General features: G+C 54.6%; 1 protein-coding gene across 4 annotated transcripts; it reads right to left on the bottom strand.

Moving 5' to 3' along the window:
• Window positions 1-146: 146 nt before the first annotated feature.
• ARHGEF40 (Rho guanine nucleotide exchange factor 40) lies at window positions 147-19,455 on the bottom strand. Of its 4 annotated transcripts, XM_034937247.3 has the most exons (24): window positions 19,286-19,455; window positions 16,443-16,640; window positions 14,505-15,753; window positions 14,186-14,344; window positions 13,920-14,040; window positions 13,229-13,325; window positions 13,042-13,122; window positions 12,795-12,911; window positions 11,400-11,495; window positions 11,184-11,299; window positions 10,662-10,788; window positions 8,902-9,024; window positions 8,668-8,811; window positions 7,566-8,176; window positions 7,207-7,441; window positions 6,768-6,854; window positions 5,639-5,854; window positions 4,766-4,936; window positions 3,823-4,000; window positions 2,586-2,690; window positions 2,228-2,371; window positions 1,593-1,723; window positions 817-863; window positions 147-679 (listed from the first exon to the last, which is right to left on the bottom strand). In XM_034937247.3, exons 1-23 carry the CDS (start codon window positions 19,286-19,288, stop codon window positions 822-824), a joined length of 4,551 nt encoding a protein of 1,516 aa, XP_034793138.2. In that variant the 5' UTR covers window positions 19,289-19,455; the 3' UTR covers window positions 147-679; window positions 817-821. The 4 variants fall into 4 exon arrangements, with proteins under 4 accessions (XP_034793138.2, XP_034793139.2, XP_034793141.2 ...); XM_034937248.3 differs by lacking the exon at window positions 2,228-2,371 and having other exon boundaries at window positions 1,593-1,735; window positions 19,286-19,447; XM_034937250.3 differs by lacking the exon at window positions 2,228-2,371 and having other exon boundaries at window positions 19,286-19,447.
• Between the last annotated feature and the right edge of the window lie 1,851 nt (window positions 19,456-21,306).

Genomic DNA, 21,306 nt, shown 5'->3' with positions numbered 1-21,306 from the left:
GCTAGCTCTGGGCCTGGGAGGGGTAGAGGGGACCTTCCAGTCTTGGTTTTATTTTCTGTGTTCTAGTTAAGGGCTGGTTGAGGGAAAGTGCTCAAGTTATTTATCACCTTAATCCAGAGGACTACTCTAGCTCCTTAGAGGCAAAGTGTGAGTAAATACATTTAATATAACAATAGTATTATAATAACAGTAATTACATATATAAAGTCTACGGTTCCCCTGTCGCACCCTCCTATTGTTTGCATAGCTTCATTTCTTGTGACACCTCAGAATGGAGTCACCAGGAACTCCAGTTGACCTGGCAGAGATGATTCTTCTCAGGGAAAGTCAGGGGGTGAGAAAAGAGGAGAACATGGGCTGCCAGGGAGGGCTGGCATGGGAGTGATGTCCTGGATACAGTGGCCCAGGATGGGAAAGCACCGGAAGAGGGATAACTTCCCCACCTCCAGGGTATGAAGGCAAGCAATGTGGCTGCTCTGACTCCTGCAGGAGAAGGCACCAAGCTAGGGAGACTAGAGATAGTGGTGGCAGGGCAATACTCTTGGTCGTTAGACCTCCTCTGTGTCCAGGAAGCAGAGGGAAGAAATTCAGTGATCGCCCAGTGCTCCATTATGCCCCACTGCCATCCCAGCCCAAAGTGTGCTGAGAGGAGAAGCTGCACGCAAGTTCTGGATCTTCTCTAGAAGCCAGGAGAGAAGAGGGAGATGAGTTGGGAGAGGGAAGAAGCTGACTCCCAAGTAGCCGGGGACAGGAAGGAAGGTACATGCAAGATGGAAGGAGTGTTGGATGTGGTAGAAATTGGGGATGCTGACTCACCCAGGTCACAGAGGCGTGGTGGGGTCACTCAGGGCTCGAGCATGACTCTGGGGGGAGAGAAGCTACAGTGAATTTAGGGACATATTTCTTGTCTTTCTCTCTCTTTTCCTCCATTCCTCCCCACAAGCCTGTCAATTCACCTCTCTTTCCTACCCAAAGTCCTTGAATTTTGCTATTTACTTTTATTTTTTTAGAGACAGGTGCTCACTGTTGCCCAGGTTGGAGTGCAGTGGCACAAACATGGCTCACTGAAGTCTCAACCTCCTGGGCTCAAGAGATCCTCCTGCTTCAGCCTCTCGAGTAGCTGGGACTATAGGTGCGCACCCCTCAAAAGTCCGGCTAATTTAATTTTTTTTTTTTTGTAGAGATGGAGCCTCACTATGTTGCCCAGGCTGGTCTTGAACTCCTGGGCTCAAGTGATCCTCCCACCTCAGCCTCTGAAAGTCTGGGATTACAGGTATGAGCCACCTTACCTGGCCTGAGTTTTGCCATTTTAACCCAAGTCCAAGCCAGGCCATTGGCATTCTCCCCTTTCCATCCACCCCAGCACTATACTCCTTATTTAAGATTCCTTTTAACCTATGACCTTGATGCCTCTTAGCCAGGTCCCGGGGAGAGGAGAAAGGTAGACAAGATAATAAATCCAGACTGTAGCCTCAGCTGGGAGCACAAGTTCACAGTTTTCCCCCAACCCCCCTGGGGTTGAATGATCAGAAAAGCCCATCCAGAAAGCAGCCAAAGATCACATTGTTCCCAGCCTCGTTGTAGGAACTTACCTGTCGGGATAGCCCTAAGATCCCTCGACTGGCCAGGGTGGGAGTGCTGCTCCCAGGGTGGGGGGGTTGCAGGCTGGGGCTGTTTCTTGGTCCTGGGGACACATCTCCAGAAGAGTCAAGTGTTTCTGGGGCTGAAGGGGAAGCTAGGGTGAGAGCAGAGTATAGAATCCCTCCAGATTACCTTAAGCAACCAAGCTGCTCCATCAGGGAAGAAAAAGCTCCATAGCAACAGGAAGCTGTGAGTCACCATAGCGATCCAGTTGCAAGGGAACCCCCTACCAAGAGGCAGGAAATTGTCAGCAGCATCATTAGAGCAACCAGGGAAGAAGCGACAGGAAACTATAAGGATTGCCGTGGTGAACCAGGAGGGTACAACAGGAAGCTGAGGCAGTTTCCATAGAAACCCAAGAAGAGCTAGAGAGAGAGGTACAGAGGAAGTGCTTCTTAGCAACAGGCTGTTGTAAGCATCACCCTAGCAACCAGATGGAAGGCTCTTTTAGCGGTGGGGAAGCTGTACATAGTTGTCATGGCAACTGGGCTTCTTGGCTAGAAAAAGGAATTGCTCAGCAGCAAGCAGCCTGAACATCACCACCATGACCGAGCTGTTGGGAGCCACCCCTTGAGAGGTGCCTCACCCAGGGAAATTTGCTTGACGTCCAGATCCCAGGCCTCCTCCTCGACGCGGGCAGGCAGGGAGCAGGCTCCCGGCGAAAGGCCGGGAAGGGAGGGGCCGGCATGCTCAAAGGATGACACGGCCACGGAGGCCCGGGTGCGGGCGGCTGCAGAGAGTGGGGAGTGGGGGGTGGGGTGCTGGTGTGGGAAAGCCCTCTTGGCTCCCTGGAATGACCCTCAGTCTCACAGAGGGCCTCCCAGCCAGTCCCACTGATTTGGGGACGAGATGCCTTTCCTGACTTTCCACCACACCTCCCCTTTGTATCCTCATTGTCAAGGTCTTCACTCCTGGGGGCCACCCCCCAGCACCCTGGCCCTCACCTCTTCCAGTGAGCAGGGCACTCAGCGTCCGCTCCCCAAGGGCTTTGATGTCCAGGAAGGGTTTATTCCCAATGCCCATGGACACCATCTGCTGCACTCGGAGCTCTGGGGAATAGGGACACTTGTTACCAACTTCTTCCTGCCCTTCTCTCTAGCCCTAGCATGTCATGGTTGATTTTTTCTTTTTTTTTTTTTTTCATTCCTTCCCAATCCTCATTCCTCCCTTTGATTCCTCTGATGTCTCTTTTTACTCCTTCTGTTGACTATCACAACATGGATGGCAATGATGGTGTGACTTCCTCCTCAGATATCTGGCTCTTCTCTCCAATATGTTGCATCCTGCCTGTTTGGCATCCCAGCTGCCTAATTTCTACTCTGCATCTTGGGCATTAAGAGCACACACACACACACACACACACAAAACCCTCACATTTTTACATACCTTTACAGTTTACAAGATGCTTCCATATATTTGACCTTACCTAATCATCCCTATTACACTAAGATGAAGACATTAGTATTTCATTTTTCAGATGAGCAGAATGAAGTTCAGAAAATTAAAACCAAGGTAAAGCCCAGCAAAAAAACAAAAATAAAAATAAAACTAACAAACAAAAAACTAGTCCAGGTCACACAGCAAGTAGCAGCAGTTCTTAAATCCAAGCGAGCAGTTTCTCACCTCTTTTCCCAGCCATTTGCTTTATTAAAAAATTTGAAAAAAATCCTTTAAGACAGAGTCTTGCTCTGTCACTCAGGCTCAAGTGCAGTGGCACCACCATAGCTCACTGTAGCCTTGAACATTTGGGCTCAAGCGATCCTCCTACCTCACCCCTCAAATAGCTAGGACTATAGGTGCGTACTACCATGCCCAGTTAATTTTAAAAGTTTTTGTGGAAATGGGGTCTCACTATGTGCCCAGGCTGGTCTTGAACACCTGGCCTCAAACAATCCTCCCACTTTGGCCTCCCAAAATGCGCTGGGATTACAGGCATGAGCCACTGCACCTGGCCCCTACTTGCTCTTGCTTCCCTGAAATTTGCCAGCTTTCTCTTTCTTTTTGGTATATCTTAGGCTCATTTCTACTTCAGTAATCTCTCAAGCCAAATCTTGAATCTTATTATAAGCTATTCTTTCTTCATCCTATAAACTGTTTTCCCAAGCAGTTCGCACACTCTCCAGAAAACTTCCTGCTATAACCCTGACTCCAAGCACCCCCTTCCTCAGCTCTGCCCAGTACCCTTGTTGTGGGCTGCCTGTCTCCACAGCAGCTGGGCAATAGAACTTGTCCACTTGAGTTTGATCTCTGGTGAGGTTGCCTGCAGAGTGTATGCCTCTCGTGCACGCCGCCGCCGAAACCACAACTCAAAGCAGAGTCCGCTGTCCCCGATGTTTTCTGTCAGCCCCATGTCAGCAGTCTGAGGAAGAGCAGAGGGCAGCAGGTGAAGACAGAGTGAGTCCTGGCTGGGTGGTGCCACATGGCAAGCACTGGGCTTCGCCTGGCATCTGATAGATGTTCAGTAAACGTTTGCTCAACACCTATCATGTGCCAAGTGCTCTACATTTAGTCTTCATAACAACCATAATTTACAGAAGGGGAAATGAGGCCAGAAACATGAAGCAACTTCCACAAAGGCTTCTCACAGCTTATCAGAGCCGGAATTGGACCCAGGCCTTTTCCTCTATGCTATACTCTATGCTTACCCTCTATGCAGGGGGTACAAAGTCTAGAAACCCTTAGAATCCATTCCACACTGCCTGATCCAGGACCATAGGTTGCTATAAATGCTTATCTGCATATCAAGGCTGTTTCCCTAAAGCAAGGCCTCCCTCTTCTTGGATTCTTTAGTCAAAGTATAGTGTGCTTTCTCCTCATGCCCTAGGAACCACCCCTAATTCCAAAGGCATGTGTGTCCTTAGTGGGAAAGTCCCTCTTCTAGTCTGGTTTGGAATGCCTCCTAAGTGTTCTGCATGAATGATAAGGAAAACCTCATGAGGTAGACCAATGACAGGGCCTTCTAACATCCCCTGACACCCTAACTCGATAGTCGATTACAAGCCAAAGCCTATTCTAGATGATGCAGATTCTGAACCTCTGTTGGGGCTGAATTTCCAGAACATCCTGAGTTCTCAAGAAGAGAATGACTTCCTGTCACCTCCACCACTCACTCCAGGAATCGTACCTTAAAGGCCTGCTTGTAAACAAACGTCTCTGACCCCCCTTCAGGGCCCTTGAGCTTGCTGAACAGGAGGAGATGCTCAAAGAGAAAGACATGGCGAAGGCACTTCTTTCGGCCACAGATGACAGTGAAGGGGTCTCGATGCAAGAGCTGTCCCTGCTCCTTCAGATCTATCTGGAGAAAGGAAAAGGAAAAGTGGTTGGCCCAGGGGCCCTTTGTTTGTATTTTACAGGGAGCAAAAATAGATTTATAGGGCAAGTGGCCTAATGCACTGGTTCTCAGGTAGAGTCAGGAAGTCAGGGAAGCCCTCAGCCTAGGGTCCATCAACTGGTCACCATGCACAGCACACCCAGCTGAGCAGCACAGCCCTGCCTCTGAAGATGGCAAGGTGCTCTGCATAGTAGGGTTTATAGCCACCTGTGGGGAAGCCTTTGCATGCTGGGGATCCAGGAAGAGAATCAGCAAAGAACTGAAAGGGAAATAGGTCTATTCCAGAGGAGGATACAGGATTCCAACATGTTCTGGAACCTCAGGGCTGGAAAAAGACTAGGTAGACGAGACAAGGTATGTGCTGGGTGTTGAGGTGCAGGAGGAAGTATGGGGTAGATGGGGAAAGATAACAATTAGGAAAGGAACAGGAGAGTACAAGGCGGATGTACGAACATGGGATGTTGGGAGGACATAGCTTCTTTATTTACAAATGAGGAAAGTGAAGTCCAGTGAAGTTCAGTGACTCAATCAAGGCCACCCAGCTGGTTAGAAATTAGAGCCTGGAGCCCTCTGACCTGGAGCCTGGTTCTCCTGTCACCAACCTACATGGCTTCTGAGGCCAGGGCTGGGCAGTTTGAGCAGCAGTGACTGGAGCTAGGGCCTCACCTCACAGCCACGCACCGCCTCCACGGCCAGCAGGTCTCTGCCACGGGCCTCTTGTTCCCGGAGCAGCTGTACAGCAGCCCCAAGGGCCTGGCGCTCAGAACTGAGCTCAGGCCCAGCTTCCCTCAGGAGCTCCTCCAGGAGCCGCCCATACCGAGTCAGCTGTTCCAGAGGCTGCTGCAGGGCTCGGGGCAGGTAAGGGCCAGCCTCCATGGAGCCCTAGGTTGAGGACACAGACAGGGATGAGGGAAGGGGTGGAGCCTCTGGGGGCCAAGCTCAGGGGTTGGGGGGTAGGTGGGTGACACCCTAGGCTTTTGGGTATAGATGAAGCCCAGATGCTCCCTAAAGTAAGGCAAAACCATTCTCCCTGGAAAGAAAGCAGGTGGGGGCCTGCAGGCCAGCAATCACTGTCTATATCTTGAAGGGAAATGGAAGAAGAATCAAAATAGTAATCCCCTTTACTTTCTGGCTTTGAACTTTTCTTTTCTTTTCTTTTTTTCCCCTGAGATGGAGTCTTGCTCTGTCGCCCAGGCTGGAGTGCAGTGGCACAATCTCGGCTCACTGCAAGCTCCGCCCCCCAGGTTCACGCCATTCTTCTGCCTCAGCCTCCCGAGTAGCTGGGACTACAGGTGCCCGCCACCACGCCTGGCTAATTTTTTTTTTTTGTATTTCTAGTAGAGATGGGGTTTCACTATATTGGCCAGATAGTCTCGATCTCCTGACCTCGTGGTCCACCCGCCTCGGCCTCCCAAAGTGCTGGGATTACAGGTGTGAGTCACCACGCCCGGCCACTGCCTTTGAACTTTTAGTCACTTGTACGTCTTTTGATGTGAGCTCTTCTGATGCTCAGATCCTCCCTGTGAGCTGGCTATAGTGACTATTGCCCCCATTTACCAGATGTGGAAATAGAGGCCCAGAGGAATCAGGAGTCCTGCCCGGTCCCTCAGGTGGACTGGATAAGAACCTGGCCTCACCAGTCCGGTGCTTGTCCCACCCTCGGCAATTCTAGGAGATGATTGGTAGGTGATGTTCCTGGGCACATCCAGTTTTTTTCCCTGAGGGATTTGTTGGGTGGGTTTTTAGGTCTTTCTGGCCTCTCTACTTTTCTCCTGAAGGTTGGAGAAAAAGTTACCTTGCTTGAGGGACTGAGCACAGCCAGACCATTCTCCAGTTTGTGTCGGTGCTTCACGTACTGTGCATAAAGGCTGAACTGGTCCCCCTGTGCCAGTAAAGAACAGATAAGGAGTCCCCGGTGAGGCCGCTGCAGACAAGCCTCTCTCTTCCCCCTCTCTATCCTCTCTGTAGCCCAAATGAGGGATGGGTCACCAGGGAGCACTCAGCCTACCAGGGAGGGAAGGGCTCCCTGTGGAGAGAGCATAGTCCAGGCAGCTCTTGAGAGCAGGGCGCAGAGGCTGAGTAGAGGCAGAAGTGCCCACAGAACAGGGCTGGGCCCCAAGGTCATGGACCACACATGGGAGGAGAGGGCCGTGGGTACTGAGAAAGAGGGACAGATGGATGAGGCTGGAACAGAGAAGGGAGAGCACTTGGAAGAAGCTGAGGGGATCACTCACGTGGCGAAGGAAGCAGGCCCCAATGCGTAGGGGGTGGGTGGCGCAACCCTGAAGCTCCCGCAGAAAGTGTGTCCGGTGGAAGCTGCGAAGCCTTTCCCGGGCACTCAGGGCAGCAGCCCAGGTGCCCCGAAGTTCAGGAGTCAGCTCAGGCCCAGGGGGTGGCACTGGCTCACTCAAGGCGGCCACGTAATCTTGTTCACAGGCAATCAGCTCAGACACCAGCCGCTGCTGGGCACTGCAGGCACAATAGGAGTGGCAGAGGAGGTGTGGGAGGGAGCCAGTACCCCCAACAATGTCATCTTCTTTTCCTACTGGGCAGTTGGCTCCGCCTCTTAGCACCAGTTGGGCTGGGATCTCACCTGATGCTTCGCTTGCGCTCCATCCGGGGGGTGCCTACTCCCCAGGGTCCGTCTGGCCCCCCAGCCCGGCCCAGCAGCACGTGTTCCCGTGGTGAGCACGTCCTGTCTACCACCTCAGTGCTGGTGACCTCCAGGCCTCGGATCAGCACAGCTCTTGGGGGCCTGCCCTCTGCTTCTGGAGCCAGCTCAGGGCCCTCTTCCTCATAGTCCTCTCCACATGGGGCCAGGGAGCAATGGGATGGGGCTGGCCGTGGCCCAGGGCTGCTGGGGAGCAGCAAGGAGCTGAGGCTGGGCGAGGGGCTGCGGGGCCCCCACTGGGCCCCTCCACTGCTGGCACTGTCTGCCCGCCGTCGTCGGTAGCCCCGTGGGCTCGCCTCCTCTCCCAGGTGTTGCTGAATCCTCCTCTCCAGCTCTTGGCAGCGGGCCCGGCAGCGGCCCCATTCTCGTAGGGCTGCTGGGCTGCCCAGGTCCAGGGCCAGGGCCCGCATCTCCTGGAAGGTGCCGGCACTGGGCTCTGGGGCCCGCCGCAGGGCCAGTGCAGCCAGCACAGCCTCCCGACCTGGCCCAGCTCCTGCCAGCCGAGCAAAGCCCTCATCCACCCATTCATGTGCCTACGAAGTCAAAGGGGTTGGGGATGGGAGAGAAAGGGTAAGGGCCTGTGTTGCTCACGAAGGACGCCCAATGACAGCCCTTGTCCTCTTGCCTGTGGCCTCCCAATGCCCATCACTCTCCCATTTTCTCACTGTTCCAGCATCACTGCCTAACCATGTCACTCGGAGTTGGTATGGAGATGGAAGAGCCTATATAAAAGAATAACCAGTACTCATACGACATTTATGAGTGGCAGGCTCTGTGCTAAGGGCTTTTAGGTATTGCCTCGTGTAATCCCCACAGCAGCCCTGTGAGGTAGATCTATGGAGGCACAGTCAGGTTTAGTATCTTGTCCCATGCCATTCAGCAAGGAGGTGGCAGAGCTAAGAGGAAAAACCTAGGAGATGGGCTCCTCAGCCTCCACTTTTAACAACTTAATTAGCCTCTCCAGGCAGAAAGGAAGTGAATAAATGGAAATGGGGGGCACAGAAGGAAAAGGCTCTGCATGCACCTGCTGGAAGAAGCGCTGTAGCCGCAGGGCCCGATGGAGGCCACTCTCAACCTGCTCCAGCCGCTGTTCAAAGATATCCAGCACCTTCTGGGAGGTGGCATTCTCCTCCAGAGCCAGGGCCTCCCGTGCCTGGGCCAGGCGCTCCTGGAGAAGGGAGGCTGCGCTCAGACCTGGTCCTCACTCCTAGGTAGTCTCCTCCTGCCTCCTCTCACCTGCCCTCCAGCCCCTTCTCACCTGGACCTCAGCGCTGAAAGCCCGGAATCGCAGCTCTGTCTCCTGCAGGGCAGACAAGGTGTCCCCAGGCAGAGCAAAGCTTGCCAGCTGCTCCTCTCCTGGGCCCGAGAGCCACTGCAACACCTGAGGCAGATGGGGTGGGAGGGCAGGGGGTCATGTAGTGGAAAGGCAAGGAAGGGCTGAGAGCCAGCATCAGCCCCACCACCCCAATCTATAGAACTTTGAGTGAACTATTGCATCTCATCTGCAATGTGGGAATGACAACAGTGAATGGTAATAGTTTCCACAAGGGTCAGGTGAGAAACCGAGTAAGAAATCTTTGGTAAGGCAGATGAGAGGGAAGCTGGGCTGATGGGAAGCACTGAGGGAGTGGGTCAAAGTTCCAGGGCTATGCCCGAGGGTGAAGTACATCAAACTGGGGTGAACCAAAAGCAGGATGAGGGTCATAGGGATGACTGAGGGCCTTCACCAAGCCTTGGCAACTGGTGGGAAAGGGTCCCAGGGACCAAGCCTGGAGAAACAGCACAGAAGGGGTGTGTGTGTGTGTGTGTGTGTGTTTGTGTGTGTGTGTCCGGCTTTAATTTCCTAATATGGGGCTATATGAACTCTCATGCTGGTTCTGAGATGTTTGACCAAAAAGGGATGGTAATATTTTCCTCTGAAGAAAGGCTGGAAGCTGGGGGTGGGACAGCCTGAGGATGAGAAGTCTGAGACTGTTCCTAATAGCCAGTGCCAACAATAACCACTTTTATAGTCCTTTGCTGAATTCATTTGATCTTTCTGACCACGTTGTGAGTTAATTGTTACCATCCGCATTCTATAGATGAGGACTTGGGAACTCAGAGAAGCTTCATGACTTGTCCAACATCTTACACATGGCAGAACTAGAACTCAAGCTGAGCACGTTAGACTCCAAATCTTGTTTTTAAACAGTTGGGGAAACAGCTAACAAGCAGGTAAGCAAACAGGAGGAGATGCAACCCATCTCTAGGATATTGGCTTAGAGGAAGCCAATATGAAGAAATCCTAGGAAACAGAAAGTCTTGGCCCCCGCTTTAGCACCGGCCCTGAGGTGACCTTTCCCCTGATGCCCACGTACAGGTCCATGAAGTGTCCATTCACCATGCTCGGGGCTAAGGAGGAACAATCAGATTTCAAAGCCCCCTCTACCCCACGTGGTAGGGCGGAGAGCAAATCCCTATGGGACTCTTAACCCCAGGAGAGAAGAATCAAGGTTCAGAGAAGCCAGCCTTATTCCTGAATCTTCCCCACAAAGAAGCCTGTAGTTCCTCTTAGGTGCTTTCAGTGCTCTCTCCTTCCAAGGTGGAGGGAGGTGGGACCTTTCTGGCCTCAGGTCTGAGGGATGACATCGCATAAGGAGTTAAGGGTGTGTGTGTAGCAGTGTAACTAATGAGCTGGTATCAATAGACTTTTATTATTTTTCAGCTAAGGTGGTAGGCACTCCAGAGTTGATCAGCTCTTCAGAATCCCCTAGGGCAGCTGAGCATCTCTCACAATCTCTCAGCATTTTCGATCAAGTATAAACAGTGGGGAGGGGGAGATCTGGCTTTTCTTTACTGGTGCTATGATGCTCCCACCCTCTTATTGAATCTCATACTGACCAACAAATGTGAGGAGGAGGGAGGGGCGTTCAACCAAGCCAGGCTAGAAGAACACCATCAACTATAAGTACCAACGGGAAAGGTGCTGGAGGCCACACTCCCAGGCTGAGTAAGAGGGACGTGGGGATCCTGGCTTACCTGCTGGAGTCGCCGCAGGCACTGCCGCTGCTCTTGCTGCTGCACGTGCAGGTTGGAGAGGCGCACAAGCTGGTGAATGGCCTCGTCCACTTCCTGATACAGTGTAGCTGGGCCTTGGCCCTCCAGCCTTGGGAAGGAGCAGAGAAGAATGAATCATTTCCCTTGTTGAGCCCCTCAATTCTGTCCTTCCGTGCCTCTGAGGGATGCAAACATGAGAGGTTGCATAGCAGCATGGATCAAAAGCATGGGCTGAACCCTGACTGCTTTGGTTTGAATCCTGACTCTTTACTGACCGATGTCGGCCAAGACAGTTAACATTTCTGATCCTCCAAATCCTCATTTGTAATAGTAAATGGCACATAAGGATGTTGTGAGGGTTATGAGACAGTAAGTGTAAAAGCATAGTATCTTGCCCAGATACATGCACAGTAAGAATGGTCTGGCAGCTAAGGTTTGTTGGCAGCCTTCAGCTGTGTCTCCACCTCCCACTTCCACCTGCCTCCGCACACCCATACTTCGTACTTGCTGCTGGGAGTGGAGCGCAGCCTCATCAGGATGGCCCCCCCATCCCTCTGCAGTGCCGTCAGCCGGGGATCTGCCAGCACCTTCTGCAGTGGCTTGGGCATTCCCACTGCCTCCTGGGGATAGGGAGGAGTTGCCAGTTAGGGTTCCACCAGAGAGTCTCCACCCCAGCCCCATCCCAATCCCATCCCCCCACTGTCCCATCTCATTTCATACCTCTTCCTCTGGCTCTGCTGCTCCCTCCAGCTCCTCAATGGCCTGCCGTACCGAGCCCAGCACACCTTGGCACAGGCGACATAGCCTTACCACTTCCTGAAACCCACATGCAGGGATGGAGTTGAGGATCAGAGTTTAAGAAGGAACTTAAGCCCTAGGGTTGGGGTGCGGTAGCCCCAGAGACTTTTATGGAGGCAATGCTGAATTCAGTTCCTGACTTTGTTGCTAACTAATTGTATGATGTTGGGCAGGTTCAGAAACCTTCCTGAACTTCAGTTCCTCAACTGTAAAGTCAGGATTAGAAAGGCTTCTGTGATTTTTAAGGAGATGATGCCAGTTTAGCAACTAACGTGGGCCTGGCACATTGTACAGCTTGGTAACTGTGACCTTCCTTTCTCTCTGTCTTCAGTGGGGCTTCACCCTGTCACACCCCCTCTCTCTGCCTATTCATGTCAATTTCCCCTTTGACACTAAAGGCGAAGCTTAGAGACCATCTACAGACCCCTCTTTCATACTCAGCTCAGATCATGTTTATTTCTCTCTTCTTGAATACTCACAACACTTATATTCATAGAATTACATGAGATAAGTGCTGGAAGGAACTTTAGCAATTATATTGTGATTGTTATACTTCGCTGATGAGGATCCTGAGGCCTGGATGTTGGTGCAAGGAGCGGATACAGAAAGGGCACTATTTCTGCAAGTGAGGTAAAGTAATTTGGAACAAGAACCAGCCTTTTGACTCTCAGTGCTTTCCAGAAACCCAATGACACTATCTTGCACTCTTCTCTACTTGTTTCATGATTTATCTCCCACCAAAAATCATATACTACTTAATGTCATATTAAGAATTTATTTGGCTGGGCATAGTCACTCATGCCTGTAATCTTAGCACTTCAGGAGGCTGAGACGGGTGGATCACTGGAGTCCAGGAGTTTGAGACCAGCCTGGGCAACATGGCAAAACCCCGTCTCTACAAAAAAAAAAAAAAAAAAAAAACAAAACACACAAAAACTAGCTGGGTGTGGTGGCACATGCCTGTAGCCACAGCTACTCAAGAGGTTGACATGGGAGGATCGCTTGAGTCCAGAGGGTCGAGGCTGCAGTAAGCTGTGATCGAAGCATTGCACTCCAGCCTGGGCGACAGAGTGAGACTGTCTAAAAATAATAATTATAATAATTTATCATACTCCTCCTATCTCCCCAGTAGAACATGGCACAGTGCACATGTTTTCCTCATGATTTGGGAGCCATAAATACTTGTTGAATTGAATGGAATGGAAACCACTTTTTTGCAACCCCATGGTATGTCCTGGACCTGGCCTCTCTCCTAGAATGTCTTCAGCTGGGTTATTCCTGGCTCCCAGCATGCTAGGTGGTAGAGGGGAAGCTTACCTGGTGTATCTCTACCCAGTGACTGGGAGAGGGGTCCCTGTGACCTCCTAACTCCCACTGCAGCTCCTCTGGCTTGGCCACTCTTTTCAGATCATTCTCTGACAGCACCTCAGCACCCTGTAGAGGGTAAGGCAGGGGGTTTCTTCCTGGGCACCCAAGGACTCAGAAACCAGCCTGGGGCTCCAGCCAGCCTCTTCTCCTCTCCCCACTACTGATGGGAAACTACATGGGAATGAAGGGCTCAAACCTGAAATCCACAGAGTTCAGTTGGAAGGTCATCATGAATGAGAATCAGCAGCCGCTGAACAAGGGGAGGATCTCCTGAGTCCTAAGGGCAGAAAAGAATAACCCTAAACTGGGCAATCGGGTGTCCTGGACTGGCCACTAGTGAAGAGTTAGGATCCAGGGGAACTGCCTGTTCAAGGGGTGGTTACCTGAAGTTGGCTCAAGACAGGAATGAGTGCTGGAGGCAGTGGAGGTGCCTGGCGAAGGTCCAGCAGGACGGACAGCCCCAGTGTCTGTAGATCAGGCCTGCGGGAGCAGGAAGAGCCAAGGAGGCTGCTGTGTGTGTGTTTTGGGGGATAGCAGATAAGGCAAGGCAGACATACGGGGTCTGTTTTTAGTTAATAGTCCTGAGGAGAAATTAGTTGCCGGTACATTTGGGAAGAAATGGGCAAAGGGCCAAATTCTGGGATGTGTGTACAAGAGGAAGTCACCTAGCAGTCAGGGGTCTATATTCATATGGCTACTAGGTCAAGGGATTAAGGTCTGGAAAGTTAAGAATTCTGTTCTGAAATGGCATGCATTCAATATCAGCCTGTAGTATGGTGCCTAATAGGTACTCAGTGCTCAATAAATGTTTGTTGAATCAGTGAACCAATGTCCTGATGATCTTGGTAGGGTTGGAAGAGAGTGAAAGTCAACAGTGTTGCTTTTGAAGATCAGTGAAGATATGAAGCTGGAGGTCAGGGTAAGTAAGGCCAAAGGTCAATGACTTGAAATCTGAAGGTTGAAGAAGTAGGTGTCCTTAGAGGTCAGAAGGTCAGTGTCCTGAGAAGAAGGAGGTGAGGGTCCTCATGAATCAGGAGATTAGTGTCCAGGGTGCCAGGACTGGGCCTCGGTTACCTGAGCAGTGAGTGGAGGTAATGAAGAGTTGTGTTCAGCGTGTCTCGGGAGGGTGGGGGCTCCTCAGGAGGGCACGGTGGGGTAATGGTCAGCAGAGCTCGCCCACTCTGGTCCACCCCTCCTGAAGACACAAAATGGCCAGGCTGTCCTGGCTGGGAGCAGTCCATGCCTACCTCCTTTCCACCCTGCCTCCCCCAGTCCCCAAGCCCACCCAATTGCTTCTCTTTCCCAGTCCTTTTTCCCTTCACCCACTGATGCCCACTGACCCGTCAGGATGAGGAATCCAGATGCCATCAAGTCCCAAGCTACATCAGGGTGATCAGAGACGGAGACTGCAAGGGCCTCTTCTGGAATGTTGTCCCCTTTTCCTTCCTGCACAGTCTCCAGCGGAGGTGTTGGAGTGTCAGACAGGAGGCCTTCTGGGCCTGTGTGTCGTGCACAGACACAGACAGAAAAATGGGACTGAAGTTAAGATGGTTCTGGTTGTTCTGCTCCCAGCCTAACCCTGCTCCTCCTCCTGCCCCCTCCCATAGGCCCGACCTGCTTTGGCCCTTGCCCCATGAGCCTCACTCCGTGTCATCTCACCTGCCATACACAGCAGGCCTGGCCCCTCCAGCTCTCTCTCTCCGGCCCCCTCTTCTGTAGGCCCACAGGCTTCAGAGGGCTGAGGCTCTTTCTCGCCTGCTGTTTTGAGCTCTTTTGGCTCAGATTCTGGCTTCCCTGAGCCTTCATATTCCTCCTTAACCAGGTGGCATTCTGGAAGCTTGTGCTCACTTGGTGAGGGCAGATTGCCAAGGGCTTCTTGGTGGCTGGCATCTTCCTTGTCCCCAGGGCTCAGTGGGGCACTGTCCCCTCCTCGGCTAAGAGCCCCTCGACCTGCAGCTCGCTTCTTTCTTCTGTTTCCTTTGCCTGTTCTCCGAGGGGTACCAGGTGGTCCTTCAGCCCCCTGGCCTCCTCCTCCTCCTCCTCTAAGCTCCCCTGGCCTCAGGGGGCAAGATTCGGAGGCTTCTCCCACAGCCTCTGCTGGGGGCTCAGACACCTCGAAGACTGCTGCCTCTGGGACAGCCTCAGCTCCTGGGGGGGACTCAGGGGAGGCTCCGGTGCTGCTCCCCTCGCCGGGTGGGCGTGCTCCATCCTGGTCCCGAGGCCCCAGGCCCTTCTGGTGCATCCACGCCCGGTGTCTCCGGTGGCGGCCCTTCCCTCCAGCGCCCTTGCGGGTGGGTACCGTCCGGACTCTGGAGAGGCCCGGGGAGCCTTCAGCATCTGTTGGGCTCCCCCTCACGGGCAGCGTCACCTCTAACAGCTCCACATACTCGCCCTCAGGTCCTTCCACAGGGGCATTGTGCCCATCCCCAGGACTCCGGGTACCCAGCGCCTCCTCAGGAAGTGGAGGGCTGGGAAGCCCTGGAGGTCCAGAGGGCAGTTCTGGGGGCAGTGTACTTGGCTGATGTCCAACCATGAGGCCCTCTTTGTGCACAAATCGTGGACAGATGAGCTCAGCCCAGGGCAGCCGGTGAATCCCAGAGGGCGCAGACAGTAGGCAGGTACTGAGGCGACCTGTTGGCCGGTCCTTGTTGATGCCTTGTAGCCACTCAGGTGTGAATAGGTAGGCACAAGCCTCATTGGGCACAGGAACCTCCTGCACCCGCCCACCCCCAGGGGCCAGACACTTGAGTGCTAGTCGTGGTGCTTGGGCAGCTGAGGGCACCACCTGCAGATAGAAGTCTCCTGGGCGCAGCAGTTGCCAGGGTAGGGCTGCTAGCTGCACCACCACCTGTTCATGCAGGCAGAGCGGCCACCCCTCATGGAAGAAGAGGAATCCACTGTATTGGGCCTGGGGAGAGAGGTGGGAGGCTGCACTCAGGCCTCTGCTGAAGAAACCAGCAGAAGAGGGCAGTTAGAATGGGCCCACCCTAGGCAGGACCAGCCTTATGCCTGGAAGGTTATACTCTCAGGAGAGCAGGAGGGGAGATTTGGGGTATTCAGGTGGCAGAGAGGAAGGGATTGGGACCGGTCGGTCTCCCAGTAGTAGGAAGATTCTTCAGGAAGCTAGTTCCGTGTGTGGGAGGGTAAGAACTGAATCGTTACCAAGACATGGTCAGCAGATGCCATTGTCTTGGAGAAGTTAAAGACTCTTAGGAGTCTTTATATCTGTAGAAATGAAGGATCTCTGTTGACTAATGTACGGGGGAGTTAGTATCTTGAGAAATTCATATGAGGGGGAGAAGATGTCTGGAATTGGGTCTGGAGAGTTAGGGTCTTTGGGGGTCAGTATTGGGGTCAAGATGAATTTGGGGAAGATGAATGTGTGTGTGTGTGTGTGTGTTAGCATCTGAATGGTCAGTGCCTGTGAAGGTCAAAGTTTGTGAGAGGTCAGAGAATGAAGCTTAAGTGATTCTGGAGAGATCGGTTTCAAGGGAGGCTGTATCTCTAGGTTAGTGGGGGCATTAGTCAGCCTGGCTAGTCTGTAGAGTGTGGCAGTGGATCTTGGGGAAGGCAGAATAGTGATGCACGGCCACTCACACAGGCTTCCTGCTGGACCTTGGCAAGCAGGTGCTTGGCTGGTACCAGGAAGTCCAGCGTGTACCTCAGTGCGTCCTCCCGATAAGTCCTCTCCACCACCTGGAACACCTGGCCCAACAGGGTGGGGGCTGTTGCCTCAAAGGGTGGATACAGGGCGGCGAGAGTGCTCTGCACACAGTCCTCCACTGGCTCAGGCTCCTGTAGAGATAGGACCAGGTTACAGATCCCTAGAGATCACCCAATCATGGCTCCTTGGGAGCTGCACTGGTCTGGGGTTGGCTGTGTTCTCCAAAGCCCCGATTGTACAATGTGGGCAAAAAGTGAGCACTCAGGAAATGCTGGCTGATGAGCCCAGAACAGGAGTGGGGCTGGGCCAGAGTGCACAAACCTGGCAGGGCGCTCAACACTCACGCTCTGAGACCTTGGCTTTGGAGATCCAGGGAGAATTTGTTGTGAATGCCCCTGATCAGGGCTGTTCCGGGTGCTCGTGAGTTGGGGTGATTGCATAGATCTTTCCCAGGAGAGAAAAGACAGGCTTCTGGGCTATCAGGGGACTGAGCTTATGGCTGAGAACTCGAGGGGATGAGGGAGATTTCCACACAGCCATCCTGCAAATCCCTTCCCATAAGACCCACCATCCAGAGCTCCCCATCTTAGGTGGAGGTGCCATCACCCACAATTATGTCCCAGAGATGATCATTTGGTGAAAGAGAGATGCTCATTTATATGCTAGAGATGGTCATTTGGTGGAAAGAGGAGGATGGAAAGAATGTCTGTGACTGTCTTGGGTCTTTCTAGCATCCCTCTTCCTTCTCCCACAGTGGCTCTGAAGCAATCACCCAATCTTAGAGCATGTGGGATTGGATTACAAAGAATCGGGTGGGGGCAGTTGAAAGAGAAAAAAGTCACAAGAGGAACTTGTGGGAAGGGAGGAGGAGGCCTTGATGGTGCGCATTCGAGCTGATCTTTTCTGATTCCAGTGGGACCTCTCTCTGCCAACCTCCACTAGGAGTCTCAAAAAGACTCAGCCCTGCTTCATCCAGACTCCCCTCCCTAAGTGAGTCAATGAGACATCTTTCTCCAACTCGTAACCTAAACAACCACCCCTTGGGCTATTCCTTTGCAAACTTCTTTTTCAAGACAGTCTCTGAAGTCCCTTTTACTGGAATTTTTTTTTCTTTTTTGCTGTAAATGGGGAAGGGGATACTCAATGCAGCCTTTACCTTGGTCTCTACCTTCCCTACCCCCATACCTTGCCTTTGCCATAAAACAAAATAGCTTATTTTTCTCTGAGCTCCATCCAGAGTTGCCCGTTTGTCTTGACGGTCTGGGAAGTTAGGGCAACCACTCCAGAGACGGGACATTCAGTGAGTCAGCGCGCAGACCCGGCCCCAAGGTGTGTGGGCGAGCAGACAGACCCCCAGTGTTCCCGGGACCAGGCGGGCGCAGTGCGCGTGGGTGGGGGGAAGGTGGAGATGGGCGGGGGTGAGGCAGAGTGGGGCGGTCTGCTCCAAGGCAGGGAGTGCGGAGCTAGGGCTTGAGCAGCGAGGCAGCTGCAACCCATTAGGGGCGGTGAGCTCATGGCTGAGCGAGAGTCTCAGCCACAGGAAACGGCCGCGGCAGGAGGGGAGGAGGGGTCTGGGGAGGGAGGCGGCGGGCGGGAGCACGGAGACCCAGCCTCCTGCCGGCGGGGACCAGAGAGGAGACCAGAGAGACTGAGTCAGCTCTCCCTGGCCCAGTTCCTCTTTCTTCTTCCTCCAGCCTCCCTGCCAGAGGGTGCCCTTCCCTCCGTAGAGGGGCGGCCCCAGTAGTGCCCCTGCCCCTCCTCCACTCCCTGCGGTGAGCTCCCCCTGGCAAGGCCTCTCCCCCTCCTCCACTCTGCAGCGAGCGCCCCCTTGGCCATGCCCCCGCCCTCTTTGCAGTGGGCGCTCTCTCGGGCAGTGCCCACTCTCGCAGCGGTGCTTCAGAGTACTCTGCAGTGAAAGTTCCCAGGGCAGTGTTCACTCCTGTTGGTGTGGGCTTCTCCTTAGCGTACCCTCCAGCTTCCAGCGCCCCAAGTTGCTGCTGCCAGGGTCCCCTAGTCCCTGCAGGGAGCTCCGGCTCGTGTTCCCTCCCCTCTGTAGCAGGAGTGCCCTGAGGCAGCCCTTCAGTTCCCTGCAGCAAGAGCTCTGGGGCACTTCCCTCCTCCGCAAACTCTGGTCGGCTCTGGCAGTGTCACGCCCCCTGGTACTGTGAGCTCCCCCCCAAGCACCCCCAACTATCCTGAGGCAGCTCTTTTTCTCTGCGGGAATTTCCCTCTTTGGCCATGCCCCGGGACCCGGCCAAGCCACAGCTGTGGCCAGTCCCCTAGGGCCGGATGGGTGGGCCTGCCTCACCGGGTTGGGGACAGGGATGGAAAATGGTGGTTCCATGCAGGTCAGTTCTCATGACCCGAGGGGCCGGGCCTCTTCCAGGGTCGCTGCAGGACCAACCCGCAGGGGTCTCCCGCGGGTAAGGAGCTCGGACCAGGAGGGGGAGGGAAGCTCCAGGAAAGGAAGGCACAGGTCAGGACAGAGGAGGGCGGGGAGCGGGGAGGTGTGTGGATTAGGGGAGAGACCCAAGGGAGGATGGGAGAGGAGGCGGAGGAGAGGAGGAAGAAAGGGTGAGGGCAATACCCGGTGGGGACAGAGCTAAACAGTCGGGCAGACAGACAAATCGAAGAAGGGGGGATGGGAGGGAGGAGAGTCCCAGAGGGGCCGAACAGTCCGAGGCAGGCTCGGGAGGCACCAGGCTGAGGACTTGGGGGCCCGGAGCGGGCTGCGCGAAGGCCGAGGGGACCCAGGGGGCTGCGACGCTGGACTCACCATGGCTCGGCGCCGGGCCGCGTCCGACGCTTGGTCGGGCGGGCGGGGCCGGGCGCGCCACCGCCTCCCTCCCGCCGCTCGTGTCTCGCCGGGTCTGGCTAAGGGACAGCTCCGGCCGCGGTGGCGGCTCGGCCCGCTCCAGCTTCCAGGCCGCGGGGCCCCGCCAGGGAGGGCCGAGACGGCCGCCCCTCCCCGCCCCGCCCTTCAGCGCCCGCCCCCGCCTCCGCGCGGGACCCCTTGCCGGGACTCTGTCTCCCGCGCCGAGATCTCTGCCGTTCCCCGGGCGTCCCCAGCCTATCCGTCCCGTTCACCGGCAACCTTCTTTCTTCTCCGCCCCGCCCTCCAGCGGGTAACCTCGACCCTGACCCTCGGAGGCCCGCCCAGCCGAGGATGCCCCTCTTTTCCCGCCACGGCCTCGCTCCCCGCGGGATCAGTTTAGCCTCGGCAAGGGATGCTCCAAAGGCTGGGGCGTGCGTGAATTCCCTTGGGCCGCCCCTTCCCAGAACTGGGGTCTTCCTGCGGCTGGAAAGCCTCCCCGCTCTAACTCGCCCGGGATCCTCTTCTCTCATCGGTTTCTAGACTTTGGCAGGACCCAGGGCTCAAATGAGACCTTCAGGCCCCTGCCTGCCTAGCAGAGAGCGGAGGGCCGGGAAATCAGGGGATTCCCCAACCCCCCGGGGGCTTGCCCGCCCTCCTTTCCCTCCATCTCCTCGGGCCTGGAATCTCTGGGCTGACAATGGGCTCCTCTGTGTTGCCTGGGGAAGGCGGGAGTGTGCGGGAGTTAGGGAGCAGCGAAGGCTTGGGATAGGGGGGCGGACATCCTGGCCAAGGGGGCAGGGTTCCCGGATCGGGATGCTTATGTAGGGGCGTGCATTTCGCCGGACATTTTCTGAGTTCTCTCCTCCGTGGCCCTTCCCTTCCGCATCCCTATCTCTCTATTCGGCTAGAAGAGGGAAGGCACCAGGCCTCCAGTTCGAGGATTCGGTACTGGATGCCAGCCCCTTCCTTCTGTTGGGGTGGCTATAGAGTCCCGCAGGGCCGCTAGGGCTCGTGGCCATGGGAATGGGTGGGTATCTGGCGCAGGAGACAAAGCAGGGTGGGCTAGTTACGAAAGTTCTAGCCTCACTCCCTCATCAAACCCCCAGCGTCCCCCGATAGTGTCTGAATGGGAAAGGAAGGCCAGATGGGGGGTCTCCCAGGAGCCCGGGGGGAGGCACGGGCACGGCGGGGAGATGCCCTGCCTGGCCTCTGAGCAGGCACCGGGAAGCCCCGCAGCTCCGTGAGCTCTTCTAAAGGGTGGACGGAAGGGAGAGGAGAGGAGATCGGAAAGCCGAATAGTCCCCGGAGGGGCGTGAACGCGTGTGCCCCTGCAGCTGGAGGGCGATGATGAGAAAACGTCTGGCCTCGCCTGCAGTTCCTCGGAGGCCGGAGCCTCTGGGCAGTTGTTGGAACAGCGGGAGGGGAGGCGGGGGCGCCGCCAAGGTGACTTGCTCTTCTCTCACCTCCTCTGGACGCTAACCTCCACCTTTTTCTCCGCTCCGCTGAGCCTGGAAAAGGACAGAGCAAGTGTTCATCCTTCCTAGAGGCAAGAAGAGGCCTCTGCTCCATGCGTCAAAAAAGAACCTATGGCAACAAGCCCCGGTAACCATCTTCCCCGCACAGTTAGAGCCGTGGAGTTGGAGCTCTTTCTAACAGCCGGCTAGGGGACCCTCGAGTCACCGACACTCTCCAGGTTCTCTATTACGAGGGCCCGCGAGCTAGGAGAGTGAGATTTTGCTACCCCCTGGTGTCCATTCCGTAAATACTGCCCAGGGGCGGGTTACAGGGGCCAGTGTTTAAAAAACCTTATTCACCTGTCTCAAACCTAGCTCATCTATTCTCGGTGTTGAGAGTGTCTGAACCTTTCCTCACCAGGCCTTCCATTCCTTATACTGCAGCAAATTGTTTACGGAACACTTGGTAGGGTCCAAGGTTGTCCATTGGACTCCAAGGCTCACTACTCTTAGGTAGTGGAATATAAA

This window comes from Pan paniscus, chromosome 15 (genome assembly GCF_029289425.2).
Source record: "Pan paniscus chromosome 15, NHGRI_mPanPan1-v2.0_pri, whole genome shotgun sequence".
Lineage (NCBI taxonomy): Eukaryota > Metazoa > Chordata > Mammalia > Primates > Hominidae > Pan > Pan paniscus.
Note: the sequence above shows the minus strand (reverse complement) of the source record. Positions and strands in the feature narration are given on the sequence as shown.

What these genes read in the sequence shown, in the direction of transcription:
- ARHGEF40 (XM_034937247.3), bottom strand. An exon ending in CTGAACTCTGTGGATTTCAG is followed by an intron (nt 12,912 to 13,041) that starts GTTTGAGCCCTT and finishes TACCCTCTACAG; the next exon opens with GGTGCTGAGGTGCTGTCAGA. An exon ending in TGCCCTGCTCACTGGAAGAG is followed by an intron (nt 2,372 to 2,585) that starts GTGAGGGCCAGG and finishes CACTCTCTGCAG; the next exon opens with CCGCCCGCACCCGGGCCTCC.